This window comes from Oncorhynchus keta, chromosome 34 (genome assembly GCF_023373465.1).
Source record: "Oncorhynchus keta strain PuntledgeMale-10-30-2019 chromosome 34, Oket_V2, whole genome shotgun sequence".
In the NCBI taxonomy this organism is placed as follows: domain Eukaryota; kingdom Metazoa; phylum Chordata; class Actinopteri; order Salmoniformes; family Salmonidae; genus Oncorhynchus; species Oncorhynchus keta.
The window spans coordinates 36557081-36579016 of NC_068454.1; the positions used below are offsets into that span (position 1 = coordinate 36557081).

At 45.8% G+C, this 21936-nt stretch overlaps 1 protein-coding gene across 6 annotated transcripts in view; it reads left to right on the forward strand.

The window, feature by feature from the left end:
* farp1 (FERM, RhoGEF (ARHGEF) and pleckstrin domain protein 1 (chondrocyte-derived)) overlaps window positions 1-21936 on the forward strand; it is a 109841-nt gene that overhangs the window by 64942 nt on the left and 22963 nt on the right. For all 6 annotated transcript variants that reach the window (XM_052493764.1, XM_052493766.1, XM_052493763.1 and 3 more), the window contains exons 3-11: window positions 12782-12886; window positions 13025-13067; window positions 13610-13688; window positions 14564-14661; window positions 15129-15243; window positions 16539-16686; window positions 17094-17189; window positions 17315-17481; window positions 17697-17765. In XM_052493764.1, coding sequence (XP_052349724.1) covers window positions 12782-12886; window positions 13025-13067; window positions 13610-13688; window positions 14564-14661; window positions 15129-15243; window positions 16539-16686; window positions 17094-17189; window positions 17315-17481; window positions 17697-17765 — 920 coding nt within the window. The remainder of the gene's footprint in view (window positions 1-12781; window positions 12887-13024; window positions 13068-13609; window positions 13689-14563; window positions 14662-15128; window positions 15244-16538; window positions 16687-17093; window positions 17190-17314; window positions 17482-17696; window positions 17766-21936) is intronic.

Genomic DNA, 21936 nt, shown 5'->3' on the forward strand with positions numbered 1-21936 from the left:
TCACAACAGGATACTTCATTATGCTTATATGCAATTATATGCAAAAATCAATATGTTTCAAGCTGTCTTCTCCAAGGCAAGCACATTAAAGCCAGGCACCATGGAGGCAGTTTGGGAGAAAGAGGGGGACAGTCAAGGGATGGAGGGAGAGGAGCCACACAAAAAAAAATCAAGCCATCCTCAATCTCTTTAGCCCCCCAGTCCCCTCTGAATCCTGGGGACATTCCTGTCATGGCTTTTCTCTCCAGCCCCAGAGGTTTGGTTGCTGTGACATAATGACTTTGACAGCTGTGGCGGCCAGATCCCCACTTTTGCAAAAACTGTATGTCGCTGTGTTTTTATCCGCAGCTTGGGGTTTGGGCTTGGGATGGAATGTGGGAAGAGTCGGGATCTTATCTATGATCCTTTTTCAAGTAAAATATCCATGCATTTTATCCACTAAATAACACACTTTTAGAGTCTCCCTTGAAGTAAATTATGCTCTTATTTTGTAACCGCACCCCTTTACTGTAAGGGTTGTCTGTCCCAGATCGCTCGCTCGCTCGCTCACTCACTCACTCACTCACTCACTCACTCACTCACTCACTCACTCACTCACTCACTCACTCACTCACTCACTCACTCACTCACTCACTCACTCACTCACTCACTCACATACTCACATACTCACTCACATACTCACACACTCACATATATACTACCGTTCAAAAGTTTGGGGCCACTTAGAAATGTCCTTGTTTTTGAAAGAAACACATTTTTTGTCCATTAAAATAGCATCAAATTGATCAGAAATACAGTGTAGACATTGTTAATGTTGTAAATGACTATTGTTTTCTAGACTTGTGTTTGGCGGGTACTATTTAATGAAGCTCCCAGTTGAGGACTTCATCTTGCTCAATTGTACTTCGGGGCCTCCCACTTTTCTATTCTGGTTAGAGCCAGTTTGCGCTGTTCTGTGTAGGGAGTAGTACAAGATCTTCAGTTCTTGGCAATTTATCACATGGAATTGCCTTAATTTCTCAGAACAAGAATAGACTGACAAGTTTTGTTAGAAAGTTATTTGTTTTCTGGCCATTTTGAGCCTGTTATCGAACCCACAAATGCTGATGCTCCAGATACTCAACTCGTCTAAAGAAGGCCAGTTTTATTGCTTCTTTAATCAGAACAACAGTTTTCAGCTGTGCTAACATAATTGCAAAAGGGTTTTCTAATGATCATTTAGTCTTTTTCAAATAATACACTTGGATTAGCTAACACAACATGCCATTGGAACACAGGAGTGATAGTTGCTGATAATGGGCATCTGTAAACCTATGTAGATATTCCATTTTTAAAAATCTGCCGTTTCCAGCTACAATAGTCATTTACAGCATTAACCATGTCTACACTGTAATTCTGATCAATTTGATGTTATTTTAATGGACAACAAATGTGTTTTATCTTTCAAAAACAAGGACATTTCGAAGTGGGTGTACATATGGTGTGATTTTGTTTGGAGGAAGTAGTTTGAAAGTCTTAGCCCTGGTGATGTCTCCTTCTTCTTCCCCCCATTGTCAGTCTTAGGCTCCTGCTGCAATACAGTCACCCTGAGCTCTGGGCTCTCCTACATGACCTGCATCTCAATGATCAGTCACTCACTTCTCGGCCCTGTGCCTTGCTTACAGTCTTGATACTCACACAAGCATGCGCGCGCACACACACACACACACATACAGTCTCTTTTGGATCTTGGATGTCTTTTGGCTATTACAGTTACATTAGCATGGCGACATTATCGCCTTTACTGTGTGGATGGGACGGACAATGAACAGGCTAATGCATGCGATCGGCATGTCAGATGATCTTTGCCGTTACATGATTTGTTATGTAAATCGAAGTAGTGGGGATTTTGATCCCTACTTTAATCCTCTCTATATGATGATGTCGTGATGCGTACATATGGTATTACTTAGCGCAGCGGTGCAGTTAAAAACAACACAGAGGCGGAGAGAGCGAGAGAACACACTGCCTCAGAGACTGCCTCCTCCCTCTTCAGATCTGTTTCCAATGAAAGCACCACAAGGAGTCACCGAATGGGAATGCATCTGCTTCTGTCCTGTAACCAAGCCTCTGATCTCAGCCCGACCTAGTTTTTCCAAATGGAGAAACAGACATAGGAATAATCTAACAAACCATTCTCAGTGCCCAGTGCAGTTTCACTGTGTCTGGCTTCCCAGATGCTGCTCTGTGCTGTGGCCAGCTGCCTGGATCCCCAGTCTCCACACACAGCCAGGCCTGGCCAGCTAGGAGACCCTGGCAGACCCAGTCCACAGCATGAAGTCCGGGGGGGACCTCAACCCTCAGACCTGCTTAGTGTCTCTCATCTCTAACCAGGCATGACCCCCTTTGTTCCATGCCTGCCATGACCCCCCAGGAGAGGTTTGGTGTGCAGTGGGTTGGCTCATGGTGGGGGAGGTGGACCGTACAATGTACTCTGCGGGGGTAGACTGGAGAGACGCAAGAGAGGGAGAGGTACAAAGCCAAACACCTGACAGCATGTTTACAAACAGCAAAGAGGCGGAGGAGAGGGAGGAGGCCTGGGTTTGGTTGTGGTTGTGACCACCAGCACAAGCAGACACTGTCATCTCTGTTTACCCCTCTCCTGTCAGCTGGAGCATATAGAGGTCAGTTTACCGAGAAGTACGTGCCTCCACTGGAACATATAAACACTGCTAATATCCGATGAGACCGTGTTCAAATAAGTTCAATCTAGACACAGCTTTCCAGGATGTCTGGCTACAATTGGTATACAGAGATGGGCTGAAATCGGATTGACACTGGCATTACTGTGCAAACCATCTGAAAAGCTCCTTAGATCAGGGGTGTCAAACTCATTTCGCATCGTGGGCCACATACGGCCTAGGGAGATGTCAAGTGGGCCGGACCATTAAAATTATACCATACTCTGCTATAAATAACCAAAATATCATGTCTTTCCTTTGTTTTGGTGTAAAGAAGCACAAGAACATTAGGAAAATATTGAAATTTAATGAACTATCCTTTTACAAAACATTTCATGAAACACCTCATATTTCCTTAGACAAATGTGCAATTTACTTTTATCATTCACAAATATGCATTGCAACTGATCCCACTGATTGTACAAAGGCACAAAACTTTAATTGGTACTGAAAAATATAGTAATGCACTTTAAGATTAAATTAGACTTTTAAAGAAAGGAATTTTTAAACCACTTACACATACGCATATAAAATCTAAATGTAATCCCTGCGTACACCTTACAAACTAAGGAGAGTGATTTTAAATGTGTAATGAAGAAAGTGTTCGCCTGTCCTGTAAATCTGTAAACTTCATACATGAAACATACATACACATACAATACATACTGAAAATGTATGGAGTTGTATGAACAGTAGAATTCCATCACACAACTTTTGTTTTGAAGCTGCTGACTAACATTAAAGTGCACATTTTTTAAATCACCACAGTAAGGATTCATCTTCACAGAGCTGTATTCTTTCAATGCAAACAGTATCTAAGGCAGCATTTTAAAGGTGTTAGTCTAGTCTGGACTTGTATTTGTACCTGAAACTTGGCATCTTTTGGCCTGTACAAGTGCATCAACACCAGGTGTCATGTCCTGACTAGCTGTCACTTTCAGAATGTCATTTAAGTGCTTGTTTGTGAGCCTTGAACGCATTTTTGTTTTATTGATATTCATCACTGAGAAAATTTGTTCACAAAGGTAGGTTGTCCCAAACATGCACAAAATTTTAGCAGCCAGGGCTGTTAATTTGGGGTACCCTGGTAGTAGATACTGATAAAATCAGGGCAGGTTGCCATTTGCCAGTTGCATCTCCCACAAAGTCAGCTTAAACTTAAATGCATGTATGTTGTCAGAAAACTGTGTGACAACTTTTTGCAGCCTTGCAACATTTTGTTCAGATTGTTCAAGTGTTCAGTAATATCAACCAAGAATGCAAGGTCCCGTAGCCATTCCTGAGATTGTAATTCCAACACCGGTTTTCCTTTTTTCTCCATGAACTGTCCGATTTCCTCTCGTAGATCAAAGAAATGCCTCAGCACAGCGCCTCGGCTTAACCATCTCACTTCAGTGTGGTATGGCAGGCTGTGGGTAATGTTGCTGTCGCTGAGAAGTTTGTCAAACTGACGATGGTTCAGACCTCTGGACCGGATGAAATTTACAGTCGAACAACCACCTCCATGACGTGGTCCATTTTCAGCGACTTGCAACACAATGCCTCCTGGTGCAAAATACAGTGAAATGTCCAGAAACGATCTCCTCCATTAAGGGCTTGTACTTTGTCTTTGAACTTTGTCGCGACACCTGCTTTCTTTCCGACCATGGATGGCGCGCCGTCTGTAGCCAGGCTGACAGCGGGACCAGTCCACTCCAACTCTGTCCAATGCAGCAAGGACAGAGCCGAAAATGTCCTCGGCTGTTGTGGTGTCCATCATTGGCACCAACTCAAGAAACTCTTCAGTAACAGTCAATGTCTCATCAACTCCTCGAATAAATATGGCCAGTTGGGCCACGTCTGTGATGTCCTCTCAATTGCCACGGAAAATGCAATAAATGACTTGACTCTCTGTTTCAATTGACTGTCTAAATCCCGATACGAAATCCTCTCTGCTATAGTATTCCTCGTCATGCTAATATTGGCAAAAGCTTGTCGCTTCTCGGGACATACAAGTTCAGCCGCCTTCATCATGCATCGTTTAACAAAGTCACCGTCGGAATACGGCTTCGATGCTAATGCTATTTCGCTAGCAATTAGGTAGCTGGCTTTTACCGCTGCTTCACTGACTTCTCGGCTCTGGATGAAAGTTGACTGCTGTTTCCTCAGACCCGCCAGCAATTCGTTAATCTTATCTCTTCTCAGTTGTCCTTGCAAGCCGTCATATTTTTCGCTGTGATGAGTCTCGTAGTGGCGTCGAATATTATATTCCTTCAATACCGAAACTTGTTGCAAACACACCAAGCACAAAGGTTTTCCGTGCATCTCTGTAAATAAATATCCATTTTTCTTTGAAAATTCTACACTCCTTATCTACTTTTCTCCGTTTGGATAACGACATTTTGGCTAATGAGGGTGTAGCGGAGAGGTAGAGACATTAACAATCTTAACAACGTCGTAACAAGCAGCAGATGGCGCATTGATACCGTCTGCTGTTTTCAGTCTGTCTCAGTGATGCGGCTTGTCTTAAAAAAAAAAATATTAATTCCATGTCTTTTATGCATTTTTTCCACTTTCAAATTATCCTGCGGGCCTGATCGAACCTCCTTCACCCGGGGCCGGTTCCGGCCCGCGGGCCGTATGTTTGACACCCCTGCAGATGAAGGCCCGAAGCAGAGTGATTTGTGACATTCTCCTGGAACTGTAGAGGACGATAGAAATGTCAGCTGCCAAGTGTGATATTTACTGATGTAGTGGGACCTTTTTTGATAGTGCCATGGGGATGCCATAGAGTTCTGTGCCATGGGGATGGGACCAGATATTATATGTGTGTGTGTGTGTGTGTGTGTGTGTGTGTGTGTGTGTGTGTGTGTGTGTGTGTGTGTGTGTGTGTCTGTGCGCACATGTGAGAGAAAGCAATGTGTGTGTGTATCTTATCAGCAGAGCAGGCTGTGTACGACTGTACTGTATGCAGAGTGATGGTGGCTGTGCCTTGGCAGTGATCAGTCACTGTGACTCATGTGCTTCATTAATGACTGAGGTTCTTATTGTGTTGGCGGTCGCAGATGGCAGGACTATTACTGCACTGTGCCTCTGCTTTTAATCAGGCCCTCCGCTACTCTACTCTACTCTACTCTACTCTACTCTACCATACCCTACTCTACTCTACTCTACCATACCCTACTCTACTCTACCCTACCATACTCTACCCTATTCTACCCTACTCTACCTAACCCTACTCTACCCTACCCTACCCTACTCTACCATACCTTACCCTACTCTACCATACTCTACCTTACCTTACCCTACTCTACCTTACCCCACCCTACTCTACCTTACTCTACCCTACTCTACCTAACCGTACCCTACTCTACCCTACCCTACTCTACACTACTCTACCCGAATCTACTATACTCTACCCTACCCTACTCTACCATACCCTACTCTACCTTATCCTACCCTACTCTAATCCACCATACCCTACTCTACCCAACCCTACTCTACTCTACCCCACCCTACCGCATCCTACTCTACCCTACCCTACTTCACCCTACTCTACTCTACTCTACCCCACCCCGCCCTATTCTACTCAACCCTACTCAACCCTACCCTACTTCACCCTACTCTACTCTATTCTACCCACTCTACTCCACCCTACTCTACTCTACCTTACTCCAACCTATCCTACTCTACTCTACTCCACCCTACTCTACCCACTCTACTCCACCCGAACCTACTCTACCCCACCTTACCCTATTCTAACCACTCTACTCCACTCTGCCCTACTCTACCCCGCCCTACTCTACCTTACCCCACCCTACTCTACCATACTCCACTCTACCCCACCCTACTCCACCCCACTCTATTCTACTCCACTCTATTCTACTCCACCCTACCCTACTCCATCCCATTCTACCGTACTCTACCGTACTCTACCGTACTCTACCCTACTCTACCCTACTCTACCTTATCCTACCCTACTCTATACCTTACCCTACTCTACCCCACCCTACCCCATCCTACTCTACCCTACCCTACTTCTTACCCTACTCTACTCTACTCTACCCCACCCTACTCTACTCTACCCCGCCCTATTCTACTCAACCCTACCCTACTCAACCCCATCCTACTCTACTCCACCCTACCCTACTCCACCCTACCCTACTCCACCCTACTCTACTCCACCCTACTCTACTCTACTCCACCCTACCCTACTCTACCCCACCCTACTCTACTCAACTCCACCCTACCCTACTCCACCCTATCCTACCCTACTCCACCCTACCCTACTCCACCCCTACCCTACTCCACCCCTACCCTACTCCACCCCTACTCTACTCCACCCCTACTCTACTCCACCCTACTCTACTCCACCCTACTCTACTCCACCCTACTCTACTCCACCCCTACTCTACTCCACCCTACTCTACTCTACCCTACTCCACCCTACTCTACTCTACTCCACCCTACTCTACTCTACCTTACTCCAACCTATCCTACTCTACTCTACTCTACCCCACCCTACCGCATCCTACTCTACCCAACCCTACTTCACCCTACTCTACTCTACTCCACCCCGCCCTATTCTACTCAACCCTACTCAACCCTACCCTACTTCACCCTACTCTACTCTACTCTCCTCTACCCACTCTACTCCACCCTACTCTACTCTACCTTACTCCAACCTATCCTACTCTACTCTACTCCACCCTACTCTACCCACTCTACTCCACCCGAACCTACTCTACCCCACCTTACCCTATTCTAACCACTCTACTCCACTCTGCCCTACTCTACCCCGCCCTACTCTACCTTACCTCACCCTACTCTACCATACTCCACTCTACCCCACCCTACTCCACCCCACTCTATTCTACTCCACTCTATTCTACTCCACCCTACCCTACTCCACCCTACCCTACTCCATCCCATTCTACCCTACTCTACCCTACTCTACCCTACTCTACCCTACTCTACCTTATCCTACCCTACTCTATACCTTACCCTACTCTACCCCACCCTACCCCATCCTACTCTACCCTACCCTACTTCACCCTACTCTACTCTACCCCACCCTACTCTACCCCGCCCTATTCTACTCAACCCTACCCTACTCAACCCCATCCTACTCTACTCCACCCTACCCTACTCCACCCTACCCTACTCCACCCTACCCTACTCCACCCTACTCTACTCCACCCTACTCTACTCTACTCCACTCTACCCCACCCTACTCTACTCTACTCCACTCTACCCCACCCTACTCTACTCTACTCAACTCCACCCTACCCTACTCCACCCTATCCTACCCTACTCCACCCTACCCTACTCCACCCCTACCCTACTCCACCCCTACTCTACTCCACCCTACTCTACTCCACCCTACTCTACTCCACCCTACTCTACTCCACCCTACTCTACTCTACCCTACTCTACCCCTACCCTACTCCACCCTACTCTACTCTACTCCACCCTACTCTACTCTACCTTACTCCAACCTATCCTACTCTACTCTACTCTACCCCACCCTACCGCATCCTACTCTACCCAACCCTACTTCACCCTACTCTACTCTACTCCACCCCGCCCTATTCTACTCAACCCTACTCAACCCTACCCTACTTCACCCTACTCTACTCTACTCTCCTCTACCCACTCTACTCCACCCTACTCTACTCTACCTTACTCCAACCTATCCTACTCTACTCTACTCCACCCTACTCTACCCACTCTACTCCACCCGAACCTACTCTACCCCACCTTACCCTATTCTAACCACTCTACTCCACTCTGCCCTACTCTACCCCGCCCTACTCTACCTTATCTCACCCTACTCTACCATACTCCACTCTACCCCACCCTACTCCACCCCACTCTATTCTACTCCACTCTATCCTACTCCACCCTACCCTACTCCACCCTACCCTACTCCATCCCATTCTACCCTACTCTACCCTACTCTACCCTACTCTACCTTATCCTACCCTACTCTATACCTTACCCTACTCTACCCCACCCTACCCCATCCTACTCTACCCTACCCTACTTCACCCTACTCTACTCTACTCTACCCCACCCTACTCTATCCCGCCCTATTCTACTCAACCCTACCCTACTCAACCCCATCCTACTCTACTCCACCCTACCCTACTCCACCCTACCCTACTCCACCCTACCCTACTCCACCCTACCCTACTCCACCCTACTCTACTCCACCCTACTCTACTCTACTCCACTCTACCCCATCCTACTCTACTCTACTCCACTCTACCCCACCCTACTCTACTCTACTCAACTCCACCCTACCCTACTCCACCCTATCCTACCCTACTCCACCCTACCCTACTCCACCCCTACCCTACTCCACCATACTCTACTCCACCCTACTCTACCCTACTCCACCCCTACCCTACTCCACCCTACTCTACTCTACCCACTCTACTCCACCCTACTCTACTCCACCCTACTCTACTCTACTCCACCCTACTCTACTCTACCTTACTCCAACCTATCCTACTCTACTCCACCCTACTCTACTCCACCCTACTCTACTCTACCCACTCTACTCCACCCGACTCTACCCCACCCTACCCTACTCTAACCAATCTACTCCACCTTGCCCTACTCTACCCCACCCTACTCTACCCCACCCTACTCCACCCCACTCTATTCTACTCCACCCTACTCCACCCCACTCTATTCTACTCCACCCTACTCCACCCTACCCTACTCCATCCCATCCTACCGTACTCTACCCTACTCTACCTTATCCTACCCTACTCTACTCTACCATACCCTACTCTACCTTACCCTACTCGACTCTACCCTACCCTACTCTACCCCACCCTACCCCATCCTACTCTACCCTACCCTACTTCACCCTACTCTACTCTACTCTACCCTACCCTACTTCACCCTACTCTACTCTACTCTACCCCACCCTACTCTACTCTACCCCACCCCACCCTACTCTACTCTACCCCACCCTATTCTACTCAACCCTACTCAACCCTACCCTACTCTACTCCACCCTACCCTACTCCAACCTACTCTACTCCACCCTACTCTACTCTACTTCACCCTACCCTACTCTACCCCACCCTACTCTACTCAACTCCACCCTACCCTACCCTACTCCACCCTACCCTACCCTACTCCACCATATCCTATCCTACTCCACCCCTACCCTACTCCACCCACTCTACTCCACCCTACTCTACCCTACTCCACCCCTACCCTACTCCACTCTACTCTACTCACTCTACTCTACTCTACCTTACTCCAACCTATCCTACTCTACTCCACCCTACTCTACTCTACCCACTCTACTCCACCCGACCCTACTCTACTCCACCCTACCCTACTCCAACCTACCCTACTCCAACCTACCCTACTCCACCCCTACCCTACTCCACCCTACTCTACTCCACCCACTCTACTCAACCCTACTCTACCCTACTCCACCCCTACCCTACTCCACCCCTACCCTACTCCACCCCTACCCTACTCCACCCCTACCCTACTCCACTCTACTCTACCCACTCTACTCCACCCTACTCTACTCCACCCACTCTACTCAACCCTACTCTACCCTACTCCACCCCTACCCTACTCCACCCCTACCCTACTCCACCCCTACCCTACTCCACCCCTACCCTACTCCACTCTACTCTACCCACTCTACTCCACCCTACTCTACTCCACCCACTCTACTCAACCCTACTCTACTCTACTCTACCCACTCTACTCCACCCGACCCTACTCTACCCCACCCTACCCTACTCTAACCACTCTACTCCACTCTGCCCTACTCTACTCCACTCTGCCCTACTCTACCCCGCCCTACTCTACTGTACCCCACCCTACTCTACCATACTCCACCCTACTCTACCCCACCCTACTCCACCCCACTCTATTCTACTCCACTCTATTCTACTCCACCCTACCCTACTCTACCCTACCCTACTGTACCCTACCCTACTCTACTTTGAATTTCTATCCTTCACTCTGTCCCACTGGATTCCTCCTTGTTCTCCAGGAACAAGTGTTGTTATAGTACTAAGTACAGAAAACCCAGGCTACTGACTTAGATTTCCTCTCTGTATTAAAACTAGGCCTATGACTGTTTTTCTGTGGAGAGTTCTGACACTGCTGGTTTACGGCTGGTTGGTTCTGCAGCAGCACGGCCTTGGCAGGCAGGCAGCAGTGTGGGTGGTTGTTTGGCTGGTGTCTGCTCTTGTGTCCTCTAGCCTCCTGCTCCCCTGTGGTCTCACCCATCACCCTTCTGCCATATGGAAACAGCTGGTCCTATGTGGTGGTGCCCAGAGCTCCCTACATGCCGCAGTCAGAAGGGAGAGTATTGGAAAGAGAGAAAGCAGGGAACCTATGGAGAGGGAAGCTGTGTTGATGCTTCTTTTGGACACTTCAGTTGAATGGATTATTATGCTGGTGATGCAAATAACTGTTTAATGAACACTGATATAAGTGAGTGTAATAATGGAAAACATTTCCCATTGGTTAGTTATGTGGGTTGCCCACTTGTGATTGGAAGAGGTCACGATATAATCCAGGAAGTAGAGAAGGCCTTAGTTTCAATGACTGCCCTTAGAGAGGGATAGCACTTGGTGGAGAAAGAGAGGAGTACGTCGTGGGCGGAGGATGTATAGAAACTAGTGTGTGGGGGGGGGGCAGGGGAGGCTGGAATGGAATCAGTGGGACGTAGTCGAGCGTTGTTTCCATATGCTTGATGTGTTTGATACCATTCCATTAATTCCATTCCAGCCATTACAATGAGCCCATCCACATATAGCTCCTCCCACCAGTAGAGTAGGAGAGGGGGGGAGGGGTGCAGAAGGGTGGAAGCAGTCAGTCTCAAATGGTACTGGGTCATTATCCTACACTCTTAGAAAAAAGGGTCCCGAAAGGGTTCTTCGGCTGTCCCCATAGGAGAACCCTTTTTGGTTCTAAGTAGAACCTTCTGTGATCCATGCAACCAAAAGGGAACAAAAAAAGGTTATTTCAAAGGGTTCTCCTATGGGGACAGCCGATGAAGATTTTAGGTTCTAGATGGCACCTTTTTTTCTAAGAGTGTAGACAGGGTGGGACTGTTACTATAAACACTGGAATAACTGTGCTACGTTCTGCTCCGGTGAAAATCAGCCAGAAGAATGCAGCCTGGCTAAACGGCTCCACTCCCTTCCTCTCTGCCATGCTTCAGTCGTCTTAGGAGTTTTCTAATAGGAGTTGTGGCTTTAAACTGCAGTCCCTGACATCCCTTTGTGCCTCTAAATGAGGAAGGTTTTCTTCTATAAAGGCAGGGCTGCTATTTGGGGTTGCTTTGGTGTCGGCTGTGTATGTTCCCCTGGGATTGGAAAAGAAGTAGTGGGTGAAAAACAGCCAGATGACTGACTCAAGACGGAGACTTCAAAGTGTTGTCGTGGAGGAATGGACCTCCTAGGTGAGCCGGGCTGCCAGTAGATCAGCTTCAAAGAGCACTGTGCCATCGACAGTCCCCACGGTGACTCTTGTAATTCAGAACAAAGTCACAGGGACAGACTCGTCCCCCTGTCTGTCTGATCCTCAGTGTCCCAACCCCTGGGCCCCCGTAGACGGAGGGAGATGCTTTGAGCAATCATCTAGAACCTGGGAGTGAAAAGAGAGGGGTTGGTGGCGCGTTAGTCAACCAGGATATGGCTTCTATGAAGCCACCCACTATCCATCCAGTCAGTCAAACGACACTCAGTCACTACTGCAAATGTCACTATTGTTTGTCTGTGCCATTCCTCCTAAACCCCTAAGTCCTAGAGGAATGATGAGACCCAGTCCTGAATGTGCTCTGATGCTCGTTGGTCCTTGATTAGACTTGCAGATGGAGTTTGCTGAGGGGATTTCCAGTGAAATGTCATCAGAATGAGTCTTTGAAACCAGGGGGGGGACAATATCATCCTTAGTCCAAGTACACATTGCTCATTGAATGGTTGAGCTAGTGAATGCCTGCCAGCCCGCCTTACAGTCAAAAGACAATCACTACTGCACCATGTATTTCTGTAGCTTACCCATGTCTGTTTCTATGTCTTTTACAGCAAAGAGCCTCTGGCAAGGTGGTGTTTGACCTGGTGTGTACCCACCTGAACCTCGTTGAAGGGGACTACTTCAGCCTGGAGTACCAAGACCACCACAAGATGATGGTGAGGGAAGACAAAAACACAGTACGACAGGGTTTTTTCCCGACTAGACGGGAAGGTTGTTGCTTTGTCTAAGTGTAGAAGCTTTAAATTCGTATCTCTATGCCGACTAAGGGACGTTTGTCTTCTTTCTCTTCACAGGTTTGGCTAGACCTCCTTAAGCCAATAGTCAAGCAGCTGAGACGTAAGTAACCCAGACTTCATTACACGCTTTTACACGGCGAACAATGAACAGTTCAGTCTTCATTTGCTTCAGCTAACACTGTTGTTGTTGCTGCTAACAGAAGAAAATGAATCAAGCCAAAACATGGGAACATTAAATGTCTTTGAAAGGAGACAGCTCGGAGAATTAATTTAGTTGTGGCTTCTCAAAACCACGTCTCATCTGAGCAAACTTAATCACACACAGAGACCGTCTTCCTTCCAGTCGGAGGCTCTGCTGTTAAATGTTTACATCTCCAGTCATAAAACATTCATGAAGTCTTATAAAAGACTGGTCTGCTCATCTACAAATGAGGACATGTGGTGCGCAAGAGCCAATGCACTTCTTCCTGGCTATGATCGGTGTGAGAGAACCCAGATTCAGGTCTGAGTGAAATAGAGTATCGGAAGGAATCATAGAGATTCTAAATCCTAATTCAATGATAGGAATCTCCTTGGTTTTAGAATGTGTAATTTGTATTGTCTTGGCTGTGACTCGACCATGCCATAATCTCACACCCACAGGGCCTAAGCACACAGTCCTGCGATTTGTGGTGAAGTTTTTCCCCCCTGACCACACCCAACTACTGGAGGAACTGACTAGGTAAGACTAAACAGGAAGAAGCCTATTAAACCACAGGAGTTTTAACCAGCAACATACCAGCCACCATTTCAGAGGAACCTTCAGTCTACAAGGCTCAGCTATAAGATTTCCTCATCTACAGGTGCTTAATAATTGGAATTTGTATTCAGCTGACGAGCTGTCAGTGCATGAAGTCGTATAAGGCTGACTGCACAGCACACAGCAGGCTATCAGCAGGCATATTATGCAGTCTTTCCATTAGAGTAAGTCATTCTCGGGTCAGATCTGTGTGTGGAAACGACTGCGATGTCACAGAATATAACTGCTAATTCAGAAGTGACTAATGTGTTCCAGCCTCCCAGCAGATTTATTTCTGCCTCGGACATATAATTCACGCCGTCCATGTTTTAAACCTGCCAGGTTTTTAATGTAGCACCTTGAAATGGTGCTGGTTATTTTTCATTAAGACTAATGTTTTTCTGATGTATATTTTCTCATTATATCATTAATTCGTTGACCCTACAGAAGGTTACAGTTGATATTTGATGGGTAACGAAAGGCCGCTTATCCATAGACAAGACTGTTGCTCTGCAGTCCAGTTGTCTTTGTTAAATGCAGTTTCTGGGAGTTTGTGCTGTACTATGATGCAATCGTAAGGGGTCAGTCAACAGTCAGTACTTCCAGGTGTGGTGACATGTATGTGCCAAGAAGCTGTCTTTCTGAACCTGTTGCGTTATAGATGGTATTTGGCAAGCTGGGATCACCTCCATGTGTTTCCTTCTTGAGGCTGCTCCCTCCTGCGTTGTCGTCTGACAGGTTTTTGATGTTCACCACACACAGCCACAGTCATCCTGTTGACTCTGTTCTAACCTGTCTCGTTGTACCGTCTTGTTCAGGTACCTCTTCGCCCTGCAAGTCAAGCATGACCTTGCCTGTGGACGTCTGGCCTGCAACGACAGTAGCGCGGCCCTGCTGGTCTCCCATATTATCCAGTGTACGTCTCTCTGTTACTTTATGGCTTAGTGGATCACAGGGTCAGTAGAGAAGATGGATGTGTAGGGAAACACGTTGTGTTGCTCGTGCCGACCAGGATGTGGTGCAGCATCCCAAATTGACAATCAGTGTGTTGCCATGGATACCTTTTTATAGTCTTCGTCTGAGTGAAATCTGGAAAGACGGACGGCTTCAGAATAACCAAACATGTCAGTACCTTCCCCAGAAAACACTCTTGAGAAAGTATTTTTGAAAAAGTCATCCGTTCCTCAGCCAGCCAGGATTCTAATGCTAGAGGGAGCTGTCAAAGTGTGATTCTAGAGGGAAGAGACAGATGAGGATGTATTCCATTGAATCTATTCTCATCTGTTCTATTTAGGGAATAATCCAAATGATCAACCTGCGGTGGTGCAGATACACTGCACACAATGTAATACAATGTCATAACATTAACCCTTTGTCCTCCAGCTGAGATTGGGGACTTTGAGGAGAGCCAGAGTCGGCAGCACCTCCTCAACAACAGCTACATTCCAGACCAGGTGGCTCTGATCGACAGGATCATGGAGTTCCACTCCAACAATGTGTGAGTAACTCCTCTATAACTGGTTTGCCTGCACTGAGCTGCGCGGGCATTATTCAGGTCCACCCTGAACAGGAAAAGGTCGTGAAAGACCCTTAAACTTTCCAAGGCAATGTTTAATACGCAGATGACACAGTCGGGGAAACTCGCCACTGAATGAATAGAGTGCTTTGTTCCAGTGTGCTAACTGACATGGCATTCTTCGTCATGTTTAGACAAGGCAAAGCCCCCTGGGCTGGTTGAGCGGTTAGGGCCTGGAGGTGCATGTGTGAATGTCTGCTTTTATTAGCAACCCTGCTTGGGTCCCCAGAAAAGGTCTAGAATCTACTCGGATCACAGCCTAATGAGCAACACACCGCACCAGACTTCAGCATGGAAAACAGCTAACAACTTTGGATTTCCATTGTTGTATCTCTCCTGTCTAGTCAGCTGACAGGTTGGCACAAGGGAAACGGTTGCTTGAACTCACTCACTGTAGCTTCTCCTACTCCCAGTGTTTTTCCCCCTATAATCTCTTTCCTAATTGGATAGTTCTGTACTCCTGGGAGAACACACGGTGGAAGGCTTCCATATCCCACAATCCCCTCAGTGTCGTCCTCATCGTTGCAGCTGGCTGGCTCTAAACATGTGACAGGAGGACATGGTCAGCCCTCCCCTCACCCCCCAGTCCTCCACGCTACACTGGTGTCACGGCAGAGATGGGAGATCACCAGGCAGCTGACAAGATGAAAGGAGCTCCGTTAGATTTGACTGTCCTCCACGGCTTGTTCTTTTTCTTTTCTGTCTTTTCAGCTGATAACACTAACCACAGTTCTCCTGGCAGGGAGCCATGGACAGAGTTAAATCTCTAATTAACTACAGCACACAGGAAACAGGAAAGCTTTTTCACAGATAAGAATTAGGGAAATGAGGTACTGTGCAACTTCGTTTCTACCCAGAACTCGGTGGTGTGTGGTGCCAGCTGAATGTGGGAACACAGATTGTCTTGTGGCTTGGTCTCTCACCACATTTACAGAACATATAGGACTATGTATTCGATGGTAGATATTATTCCGATTTAAAGTACAGTTCTTGATTTAGAGCAGCCAGGTTCAGAAGCTCAAAATGGATGTGAAATGTAACTGTTTGAATTCTGACGCATCCCACCTCATCTCCACCTTGCCGTGATTGTGAAACTCATAAGAGACGTGTGTGAGACTGGGAATAGAGGGAATAGAGTGTCATTTGGGGCATGTCCTTGGAGAGGCCTATGAGACTTACATGAGACTTGACGCAGGCTATTGTTTGTGTGCTTGTAGGGGTCAGACGCCAGCAGAGTCGGACTACCAGCTGCTGGAGGTGGCACGCAGGCTGGAGCTGTACGGAGTGAGACTGCATCCTGCCAAGGACCGCGAGGGCAGCAAGCTGAGCCTGGCTGTGGCGCACACTGGTGTCCTGGTCTTTCAGGTGACCGACACTACTTTACAGGTCAACACAGAGTAGAGCTGGATGGAGTTAGAGGATTTGTAGACTGCTGTTTATAATTAGAAACATACAGGATGTTTGATCCAAATGTTTGATGTGGATGGTGTAATGGCAAATGGGTAGTTTAAATGATTAACCAGCTTGGTTATGCCACACTTGCTTGCAGCTGTTCTGCTTTTCAATTGCTCTTTGAAGTGGAATTGAGTTTGACAGGCTTTTGACATGTGACAGTTTCTCTGTTCACAAATCTATTGGGATTAAGAGCTAGTTCTATTTGAGGAATGTGGAGCTGATGTTTGATGACAGGATTATTAAGACGAACAGGCTGGCTTTTATTGCATGGCACACGCCATGTTAAACCGTTGTGTGAACTTCTACATCGGCTGCAGGGACACACCAAGATCAATGCCTTCAACTGGTCCAAAGTGCGCAAATTGAGCTTCAAACGGAAGCGGTTTCTCATCAAGCTCAGACCAGACCTGAACGTAAGTCATCTGGCCATAGACTATAAAAATGTCAAAATGATAATCATCACCAATGCCTAAAGGCGTCCAGCCCTGAGTTTTTTTGCATTGATGCGTGTTACATCTATATCTGTCCCACCCTGCAGCAGAGCTCTTACCAGGACACTCTGGAGTTCCTGATGGGTAGCAGGGACTGCTGTAAAGTCTTCTGGAAGATCTGTGTGGAATACCACGCCTTTTTCCGCCTCTTCGAGGAGCCCAAACCCAAACCCAAGCCTGTCCTCTTCACCCGAGGCTCCTCCTTCAGATTCAGGTAGACAAGCTGGCCCCTCGAGGGCCCCTGGGGCCACACAATAATAAAGCAGTCTCTCATAACACATATAGCAGGATATAGCAGGTTTGATGAAGAACCAGTCAGTACCCTCAGTCTGAATCTCATTTACTAACTGTCACCCGGACAAAGCTGCTCCAGCTCTGTTGTAAGTTCACTGACCTCAATCATCTCCCTTGCTACTTTTCTCACTGCAGCGGTCGGACCCAGAAGCAGGTGATTGATTACGTGAAGGATTCTGAGTTTAAGAAGATTCCCTTTGAAAGGTAAAGACTTAGGGCTCTATTTTTGGCTGACGTTAAACCAAGCGCGATTGTCTATTCTTCTATTTTCATACCCTAGTGCCAGGACTGGTCATTTACCTGTCTTATATTAGCTCGCTTGCGCTGATATGGGATGGATGGCAATATCGGAGGTGTGTCCTTAACGTGCGCCCAAGTGCCAATTTCAGTATGCGCCGGTAGGGATATTTCAGAAACAATTATACAAAACCAATAGAATGTTATATATACACTACCGTTCAAAGGTTTGGGGTCACAAATGACTATTGTAAATTTTGTATGGAATATCTACATAGGCGTACAGATGCCCATTATCAGCAACCATCCCTCCTGTGTTCTTATGCACGTTGTGTTAGCTAATCTAAGTTTATCATTTTCAAAGGCTAATTGATCGTTAGAAAACCCTTTTGAAATTGTTAGTACAGCTGAAAACTGTTGTTCTGATTAAAGAAGCAATAAAACTGGCCTTCTTTAGACTAGTTGAGTATCTTGAGCATCAGCATTTGTGGGTTCAATTACAGGCTAAAAATGGACGGAAACAAAGCACTTTCTTCTGAAACTCTTCAGTCTATTCTTGTTCTGAGAAATGAAGGCTATTCTATGGGAGAAATTGCCAAGAACTGAAGATCTCGTACTACTCCCTTCACAGAACAGCGCAAACTGGCTATAACCCGAATAGAAAGAGGAGTGGGAGGACCCGGTGCACAACTGAGCAAGAGGACAAGTACATTAGTGTCTAGTTTGAGAAACAGACAAATCCTCAACTGGTAGCGTCATTAAATAGTACCCGTAAAACACCAGTCTCAATGTCAACAGTGAAGAGGCGACTCCAGGGTGCAGGGAGTTGCAAAGAAAAATACATATCTCAGACTGGCCAATAAAAATAAAAGATTAAGATGGGCAAAAGAACCACACATGCTGAGTAGGTGACTGGATGATCTCTGCGTCACGACAGTTGGAACAAACAATTGCAAATTTGGACTCCTTAGACAAAAGGACAGATTTCCACCGATCTAATGTCCATTGCATGTGTTTCTTGGCCCAAGCAAGTCTCTTATTATTATTATTATTATTATTATTGGTGTCCTTTAGTAGTGGTTTCTTTGCAGCAATTTGACCATGAAGGCCTGATTTCACAAAGTCTCCTCTGAACAGTTGATGTTGATGTGTCTGAAACTTGATCTCTGAAGCATTTATTTGGGCTACAAATTCTGAGGCTGGTAACTATAATGAACTTATCCTCTGCAGCAGAGGTAACTCTGGGTCTTTCCCGTGGCGGTCCTCATGAAAGCCAGTTTCACCATAGCGCTTGGTGGTTTTTGCAGCTGCACTTGAAGAAACTTTCGAAGTACTTGACATTTTCCAGATTGACTGACCTTCAGGTCTTAAAGTAATGATGGACTATCGTTTCTCTTTGCTTATTTAAGCTGTTCTTGCCATAATATGGACTTGGTCTTTTACCAAATAGGGCTATGTTCTGTATACCACCCCTACCTTGTCACCACAAGTGTTTGGCTCAAACACATTAAGAAGGAAAGGTATTCCACAAATTAACTTTTAACAAGGCACACCTGTTAATTGAAATTCATTCCAGGTGACTACCTCATGAGGCTGGTTGAGAGAATGCCAAGAGTGTGCAAAGCTGTCGTCAAGGAAAAGGGTGGCTACTTTGAAGAATCTCAAATATCAAATATATTTAGATTTGTATAATACTTTTTTGGTTAGTACATGATTCCATATGTGTTATTTCATAGTGTTGTTGTCTTCACCATTATTCTACAATGTCCTTGAAGGAATAGTGTCCAAACCTTTAACTGGACTGTGTATATATATTTAATATATATATATATATATATATATGGGGGATTGGGAATTATGCCGACAATTACATCGATAGAAGCCGCAATGTTGAAGCTGATAACAAAAATAAAAGAAGACCAATCGAAAGCTGGTGTTCGCAGTAACGGGGTTGGTTAGAATTTTGACAGCGGAAGCACAGCCTATCCAGCCGTGACGCACAGTACCTATATGCACAAGAGAGATGTGCTTTTAGTGCCCGTAAACCTCATATTTAGAAACGTAAAAATCCTGTTTCATTTTATTTAAAAACCAAGCATAGCATCCCCTTCTCCTCATCACCAAAGCTTTATTAAATTATCAAGTTTGGCAGCTGCAACAGTGAGTGGAAATCCCATTTTTATCCATATACAGTTGAAGTCGGAAGTTTACATACACCTTGGCCATTTAAACTCAGTTTTTCACATTTCCTGACAAAAATCCCTGTTTTAGGTAAGTTAGGATCCCCACTTTATTTTAAGAATGTGGAATGTCAGAATAATAGTAGAGTGATTTATTTCAGCTTTCATTTCTTTCGTCACATTCCCAGTGGTTCAGAAGTTTGCATACACTCAATTCAATTATTTGGTAGCATTACCTTTCAATTGATTAACTTGGGTCAAAAGTTTAGGGTAGCCTTCCACAAACTTCCCACAAGAAGTTGGGTGAATTTTGGCCCATTCCTCCTGACAGAGCTGGTGTAACTGAGTCAGGTTTATAGGCCTCCTTGCTCACACACGCTTTTTCAGTTATGCCCACAGATTTTCAATAGGATGGGGTTAGGGCTTTGTGATGGCCACTCCAATACCTTGACTTTATTGTCCTTAAGCCGTTTTGCCACAACTTTGGAAGTATGCTTGGGGTCATTGTCCACTTGGAAGACCCATTGGCGACTAAGCTTTAACTTCCTGACCGATGTCCTGAGATGTTGCTTCAGTATATCCACATAATTTTCCTTCCTCATGAAGCTATCTATTTTGTGAAGTGCTTCACGGTTGGGATGGTGTTCTTCGGCTTGGAAGCCTCCCCCTTTTCCTCCAAAAATAACGATGGTCATTATGGCCAAACGTTCTATTTGTGTTTCATCAGACCAGAGGACATTTCTCCAAAAAGTACGATCTTTGTCCCTATTCTGCAGTTGCAAACCGTAGTCTGGCTTTTTTTATGGCGGTTTTCGAGCTGTGGCTTCTTTTCTGAGCGGCCTTTCAGGTTATGTCGATATAGGACTCGTTTTACTGTGGATATAGATACTTTTGTACCTGTTTCCTCCAGCATCTTCAACAGGTCCTTTGCTGTAGTTCTGGGATTGAGTTGCACTTTTCGCACCAAAGTACGTTCATCTCTAGGAGACAGAACGCGTCTCCTTCCTGAGCGTTTATAATTGCGTACTATAGTTTGTACAGATGAATGTGGTACCTTCAGGCATTTGGAAATTGCTCCCAAGGATAAACCAGACTTGTGGAGGTCTACAATTGTTTGTTTTAGGTCTTGGCTGATTTTCTTTTGATTTTCCCATGATGTCAAGCAAAGAGGCAATGAGTTTGAAGGTAGGCCCTGAAATACATCCACAGGTACACCTCCAATTGACTCAAATTATGTCAGACTATCAGAAGCTTTTGAAGCCAAAAACAATTTTCTGGAATTTTCCAAGCTGTTTAAAGGCACAGTCAACTACGTATATGTATACTTCTGACCCACTGGAATTGTGATACATTGAATTATAAATTAAATGATCTGTCTGTAAACAATTGTTGGAAAAATTACTTGTCATGCACAAAGTTGATGTCCCAACTGACTTGCCAAAACAATAGTTTGTTAACAGGAAATTTGAGTAGTGGTTGAAAAACCAGTTTTAATGACTCCAACCTAAGTGCATGTAAACTTCCGTCTTCAACTGTAGGTTATTAAATGATTTTATCCTCTTATTATTTTGGATGTGCTTACAATCCCCTCCATGTAGGCCATATGCCCGTCATGGAAACAGTGATTATACCCGGTGACACTCGTATTTAGAAACATTGAAGTTATTTTCCTGTAACAGTTGGCTTGTTTTCCATTTAATTTGATTAAAAAATAATTCCTTTTGTTAGACTACCCTTTCCCTACGCTAACGAAAGCTCGTTAAACAGCAATGTGTTTTGGTTTCATTCTCATCCTGGACAATTATTAGCCAAGGAGCCTTTACATAAAAGTTTTCTAAATGGTCTACTCGTGAGATTTTTGCTGACCTACGTTTTCAATATTCGCAAGTCACACAGGCCTACCGGCAGTGCATACTCCATTCGGTTTGCGCCCATCCCCATTTCCAAAGAACTCCTCT